This window comes from Aphanomyces invadans (assembly GCF_000520115.1).
Source record: "Aphanomyces invadans strain NJM9701 unplaced genomic scaffold supercont1.8, whole genome shotgun sequence".
NCBI lineage: Eukaryota > Oomycota > Saprolegniomycetes > Saprolegniales > Verrucalvaceae > Aphanomyces > Aphanomyces invadans.
The window spans coordinates 1,255,776-1,262,501 of record NW_008580153.1 but is presented as its reverse complement, the minus strand read 5'-3'; the positions used below and the strand labels follow the sequence as shown (position 1 = coordinate 1,262,501).

At 54.4% G+C, this 6,726-nt stretch overlaps 2 protein-coding genes across 2 annotated transcripts; both read right to left on the bottom strand.

Annotated features, from left to right (window-relative positions):
- Nucleotides 1-1,780: 1,780 nt before the first annotated feature.
- Nucleotides 1,781-3,526, bottom strand: H310_05115 (homoserine kinase). The gene is made up of 6 exons (XM_008869753.1): nt 3,042-3,526; nt 2,840-2,995; nt 2,724-2,786; nt 2,540-2,665; nt 2,173-2,460; nt 1,781-2,124 (listed from the first exon to the last, which is right to left on the bottom strand). The coding sequence occupies exons 1-6, from the start codon at nt 3,408-3,410 to the stop codon at nt 1,966-1,968; spliced, it is 1,161 nt and encodes a 386-aa protein (XP_008867975.1). The 5' UTR covers nt 3,411-3,526; the 3' UTR covers nt 1,781-1,965.
- Nucleotides 3,527-3,630: 104 nt separating this feature from the next.
- On the bottom strand, nt 3,631-6,686 carry H310_05114 (hypothetical protein). The gene is made up of 12 exons (XM_008869752.1): nt 6,392-6,686; nt 6,273-6,333; nt 6,046-6,222; nt 5,879-5,995; nt 5,741-5,820; nt 5,523-5,685; nt 5,386-5,476; nt 5,139-5,337; nt 4,855-5,076; nt 4,567-4,699; nt 4,224-4,459; nt 3,631-4,170 (listed from the first exon to the last, which is right to left on the bottom strand). Exons 1-12 carry the CDS (start codon nt 6,590-6,592, stop codon nt 4,033-4,035), a joined length of 1,818 nt encoding a protein of 605 aa, XP_008867974.1. The 5' UTR covers nt 6,593-6,686; the 3' UTR covers nt 3,631-4,032.
- Between the last annotated feature and the right edge of the window lie 40 nt (nt 6,687-6,726).

The window sequence follows — 6,726 nt, the reverse complement described above, 5'->3', positions numbered from 1 at the left end:
GGCTCATGGCAGGCTGCGCAACAAGTTGAATCTGCCACCCATCGGAACAACCGGCAGCACACACAGCAGGGTCGTCCACACCAACATGAGGGCGAGCATTGTCCTGTTGGACAAATATGGGCTTGTCAGGACGGCCGGGCCAAAGACGCTTGATGCTGGGAATGACATACTGCAGCAGGAAGTCTCGGTAAACATCCTTGGTCACGGTCATTGGGGTCGTCACGATAGTGCCACGTGCACGATGCTTGCTGGTACGCTGAGCTGGTGCTTGGGTCACGAATGCTTGGGTCACGAATGGCCACATTCCAATTTTTCCGTCCCATGTTGTCTTTGTTGCATTGCCATAACGCGGACGGGCCACCGCCGTCAAAAACATGACTTTCACAATGTTCCGCTTGGAGGAGCACTTGCGCACCGGTACTTCCTCATCGTGCCACAGATAATATCGGCGATTGATCAAAGTCACGTAGAACCACTTCTCGTCTATATGGACCCGGTCAAGCATGTCATGCCAGTGCACATTGTTTCGTGACGCTCGAAGGAAGGAGCGGGCAAAGACGGCACGGGCAGCCTTGTGTTGATCGGTAAGCTTCGGTTTGATGCGGCTTGTCTTTCTCTTCAACTTGGTTGATTTCAATAGACGCCACAGCGTAGTCGTCGGGATGCCACTTGAAGCTGACAAAGACCGCAGAGTCAAGCGGAGATGTGGAGATACAGTCTTGTTGGCAGACTCAAGCTCGTCCAAGGACCGAGTAGGGCGTCTTCCACAACCACCTTGCTTCCTCTTGGCAACGTTAGCCAGACCAGAGAGAGCCTTTGAGACTTGCCCGCGACGTCAAATCTTCGACAAGGTTTGCCGAGATATACCGTACTTCTGCAGCAATTCCTTGGCCTTGCCATGCGGCATGCGGCCACCCACTTTCAGCTCCAAAAGTTCATGGTACAAACGGACCCGGTCGTCGTTGGGTATGTCGTACTTGGTGAAATTTGCGTAACTTTGCTTCCAGAAATTTTTTCGGGGTTCTGAGGGGTGCAAACCATATCTACGCTTCAAGACGACTCGAAATGACAAAATTACGGGTATTTTTCGATTAGCTATACGTGTCACCGAATTTTGACGATTGGTTTTGAAGCGCCAAGAAGTAATAAAAAATCTATAAATACTACGATGTTCGTCATGCAATTGGCTACATTCGGGTCAATTTTGAGGCTATTTCGATTATTTTCGCCCGAGAAAGGGTTTTTGGAGTAACATGTCTCCACCTTTTTGGAATAGAGGAAGTATATGGTTTTATGGCGAAAATGCACATGTTTTGCAATTAACATCAATGTACTAAATTCTTCTGTTTGGAAAGTTTGCGGCGGGGGCGCCTGCATGTTTTGGCGGCTTCGCATCGGTGGTCGCACACTCAGTGGTAATAAACTAGATAAACACCGGTAGTGCCTCGTGGGGCTCACGGGCTGTGCAGTGGGAGCATGGAGTGGATGGCACTGCGATTTCGGTTGCAACGCTTCGAAAAGTTCTTGAAATTTGTTCATGCATGTTGCTCGTAGTTTAGTCGAAAATATTAATGACAATTTCATAAATGAATGGTTGTTTTCATGAACAAGGCAATGGTCGACGTCTGTTGCCCGTGGCCCGCGATCTTTGGAGCATGCGCGTGGCTCATGAATCTTGGCAGTTTGGTTTGACAACGTTGTCTCTCGCCCATGGCCTTGTGAGTGGCAACCAACTTTGCAATGTTTTCAGTTGGGCTGTATCGTGAAAGACATCGTACCATGGATAGATGAACCATTTTAGTGAATAAATGAATCATTTTCGTCGAGCTACGAGTGAGCAGCATCTGATGTGGCTGCCAGCGAGTGCAGGAGTTCCGCGTTACTCTGGCTGTGCTCGAGAGGTGGCTCATGCAAGGCTCGCGACGAAGCAGCGCTCTGCATGTGTGGAAGTCCTTCCATGGTGCTCTAGAGGTCGGTGATGTCGCCTTCGTAGCGCGCGACGAGGTGGTCGGAGATCTTGGGCGACACGCGGACAATGTGAGCTCCGCGGTGCTCGGGGTTTGTGATGAACACGCACCCATGGACCCCAACTTTCGCCGCGGCTTCGCGCATCGCATCGGCGACCTACGCAGACCCTCTCCGTCAGCGGCATCACCCTTGTCGGGGGTGTACCTTGGTTTCATCGCGCTCGGCCGCAACTTGGGTGAATATGTCACCCGATTTGCCCGAGCAAATGGCCAGGACAGTCGGCCCAGCGCCACTGAGGAAGCACGCGTGCGCCCCGGCTTCCAACGCCGCGTCGACGAGGGGGAAGAGGTGTGGGTACTGTTCAGCGCCTCGTTGCGGCTGATGCAGCTTGTCCTGCGTCGCGTGGCGAAGCTCCTTGAAGTTGCCGTTTCGCAGCGCGTTGACAAGAAGTGCCGAACGGCCAATGTTGAAGACGGCGTCGGCGCGGTCGATCTACGAGAGCGTCGTCACGATATTGACCCACACCGGCGAGTTGCAGCAGATTCCAACATCAAACGTGGCCGGCAGGTACCTTCTTTGGCAAAATCGACCGCGCAACGCTGGTTTTGCCAGTGGTTTCCGGGATAAACAGCACGCATTGCATCGTGGACGGGAACTGAACACGGGAAGAGTACCATCGGTCGTCTGTGAAGATGCCCTACGGACCATCCATCGTGCAGCGTGAATTCGACTGGTTGCCGTGGGTTCGACAGTACGAGTTGCAGACCGCCGTAAATGCACGGGGCCACGTTGTCTGGGTGTCCTTCGATGTTGGCCGCCTGGAAAGCAAGGAAGAAACGGAGATGAACGGCGATGGCTGCTGCTTGTGTACCAGCTGCAAGAGTTCCTCCTTGCCGCGAACGGATAGCTCGTGTCCTGCAATCACAAGACCGGCAATGATCCCTGCCACGATCCCGGCGGAACTACTGCCCAACCCGCGCGCAAACGGAATACGGTTTCGGCAATGGATGCGCAACAACGGCATGTCCTGCACCAAACGTGAATATGAAGGTAGAGTCAGTCGAGGTACGTACCTGGCCCGCAGCACTGAACGCAGCTTTGAGGCCCACGACAACCAAGTTGGTTTCGTCCGTGGGTAGCACATCGCTACCTTCACCTTCGTTGGTCAACGAGAACGCGTCCGCTCGTTCGACGGTCAGCTCGTTCCAGATATCCACAGCCATGCCGATACAATCGAAGCCCGGTCCCATGTTTGCCGTCGTTGCCGGCACACGTACAGTGACCGAATCCTTAGGTCCAAATCCACTTTCCTGCCCTTGCGCCACGCTCGCCTTGCGCAAGGGTTTCAGAGAAATCGTCTTGGACTTCTTGGAGCCGACATAGTACACTAACGCAGACAAAGCCAACGCGACGGCAACCTTGGCGCCCGTGTCGTTCAACATGCCTCCCCCTATGCTCTCTCGACGAAATCCGAAAATGATCCATCATGCAACGATGCATCCTTCATCACAAGAAAATGCCCCACTCTGCAAAAGCATAAACAACAAATAAAATAAATCAGGATCAAATAAAACTTGATATTCATATAACAAAATGCAATATTTTATATCGCAAGAAAGTAATGGTGTTGTAGCCAGTGATTGGTCCATTTTCATAAAGCATCACGAATATGCGTTCGCTGGCCGTGCCGTGGAAACGACAAAGCAACCGTGCCCGACGGGACGCGGCACGTCCGTCCCAGCGATTGCAGCATGTGGCCTCCCTTCAAGACACCTGAGCTTGCTCGATCGTGTAAGTACAGAAAGAACACGGCGTTTCCGATGCGACTTTGAGGGACTCCTACGTGAGGACGACGACATACCACGATCACCGTCGGCTGCCATGAAACAACCGTGCTGCATCCTGCTAATGAACAAGCTCCATGTCCTGTCGTGCATGCACGGGCAAGGTGACAGGCGAATCGGTGGCGCTCTGTTCGCACGATGACCTTGCCGGCAGCTGGAACCAAACAATAGACGTCACCATTTGAGTTGTTCTCGGGGTGGGTTACGGTGTATCGACAAACTATTCGACGAGGGCGCGGTAGATTGGCAAGTACATCTTGGACGCCACGTATTCTTCGAGATTCGCGCCCTTGCGAAGAATGGGCGGCGTCGATGCCAACCCATCGTCGACGGCACACTGCACCACCGCCGTTGCGACCTACACAACGAACGCTCAGCCATCCTCTGGCCATGCGGCGAGCCACTCGTTACCTTGAGCGACACTTTTCGAATTTGCTTGACACTGGGAAACACTTGGCCCGCGGCGATCTCTTCAGGGGACATGCACGTTGCCAACGCTTGCGCTGCGACATACAACATGCGATCGGTCACGCGGGTCGCACCGCACACGACCGCGCCGAGGCCCACGCCAGGGAAGATGAACATGTTGTTGCACTGGCTCACGTTGTACACGTGACCGTTGAATTGCACCGGCGCAAACGGCGAGCCTATAGACCCATGCTCGTCAGCGCCGACACACGGTCGTCCGAAAATGCGAACGAGGAGGTCCCAACACTCCCCATGCATGCAACTCAAACCATTCATGGGTTCGTACCGCTTGCAAAGACCACGCGGCCGTTGGTCCATTCGTACGCTTGCTGCGCCGTGCACTCGGCCACAGACGTCGGGTTGGACAGCGGAAACACGATGGGCATGTCCACGTGCTTTGCCATTTCACGCACGCATTCCTGCAATAGCGATTCAGTCCGCCGCGTTGGCACGATCCAAGCGAAATCGTGCGGCCAAGAGACACAGCAGCTCTGGGCAGAGTGCATCACCCCGCCAAAGATCCATCGCTCACAAATATAGACCAGTGGTCGACTGGGAACACGACGGAACTCACCTCTGTGAAGGCGCCGCGGGCGGCGCTGAGACCCAGGATCATCGTGGGCTTCACTTTCTTTATCACGTCCAAAAGCGATGTCTTGTCGGGCACGTCGTTGCGAGCAAAGAATTGCTGGCCCGACGTCATGTCTCGCCGGGTGTCGCCGAGGAGGCCAAACTGATCGAACACGTAAAATTGCTTGCGGGCATCGTCGAGCTTGGCTCCTTCTTGCAGCATCCCCTACGGCCCGTTAGTTTCGACACGGACGCATCGACCAGATATCACGCCAACGAAGCGCCTACTTGAAGCAACGTCGTCGACACACCGAGACCGGCACTGCCCGCCCCCAGCACGAGAATGCGCTGATGTTTTAGCGGAATGTTCACCCGCAGGCAAGCCGACAAGGCGCCCGCCAACACGGTCGCGCCAGTCCCTTGGATATCGTCGTTGAAGCAGAGTTGTTTCAGGCGGTACGCGTGCAGCACATCTGCGGCATGGTCACTAGGCACGTGTGTCACCAACGCCATGCTTGCCGTGACGTTGACGCACCTGGAAAAATCTTCAAACTGCACGAGGGCCTTTGGCCACCTGAAGCGCACTGCTCGCATAAACTCGTCCACGACACTCCAGAAGGCTTCCCCTACGTGCCACGCAAATTCAAATGGATCGCCCACAACACGACGTACCTTCCAGGCGACGGTGCTGCATGCCGAGGTAGTACGGATCCTTCAAGTACGTTTCGTTGTTGGTGCCGAGGTCGAGCATGACCGGCAGCACCTTGCGAGGGTCGATGCCCCCGGCTGCAGTGTATAGAGCGAGCTTCCCGATTGGGATTCCCATGCCGTTGACCTGCCAAATCGACGTCATGTCAGGTTGTAAGCGGCACACATCCTGCACCACGTACACCAAGATCACCAAGACCCAAGATGCGACTGCCATCCGTCACCACGATCACTTGAACGTCGTCACACGGCCAGTTGTACACTGCATTCACCACCTCCATGAGTCGATGGCGATCCGATGCATGGAGAGTCTGCTGTACCCATGGAGCCAAATTGAGACTTGTCCTCGGCACTGAAGTACATGCCTCGAGATCGGCGGAAGATGCTGCCGAACTTTTGGCACACGAGACCCACGGTCGGGGTGTACACAACGGGCGCTACATTCAGCATACAGTCCAGGGGATGAACATGCGCAAGCAAGACATACCCATTTCTTCAATGTAATCGATGAGCAATCGAAAGAAGAGCGTTTCGTTGCGGTTCTGCAGGTCCGACAAGAAGATGTTCTTGCGCAGAGGGTCTTCCTCTTCTTGGTACAGCGAGTACAGTTTTTCCAATTGCGCCTTCATGTTGAGGCGACGAGGAGGGACAAGGCCGCGAAGCCCTGCACATTGTCACGATCAAGTTGGGATCGCCGCAGTGACGACAACGTACCCAACCGATCTCGCTCGACGTGCTTGTATCCCGTGCCTTTGTTGAACAGCGGGTCGTGAATCTACCAAACGTCGAGTAAGCTTCTCAAAGTACGCATGAATAGGTTGAATTCGACGCACGAGATCAATGCCTTTCTTTCCCGTGCGGAGGGGCGGCAAGAACTTTATCATGTTGGTCGATGCACGCGTGTACGCTTCTTCTTCGTCGTTGACGTTCGTGAGGCTCGTCGTGAGGTCTGCGAATTCCGAGGAAGACGATGCGAGGTGTCTAGAGAGCCGTGGTATGGCCAGCCCGCGCTTGCTCACGGCCGCGCGCAGCATGCTCGAGCAATGGTGGTGGAATACTATCAACTGGCGGAAGTCCTTGTATTTGAAGCAGCCAAATCCAGCCAATCAAAACGGGCACGGTCATTCAACATTCCCTTGTATTTCGGACACACGAGTGGAATCCACAC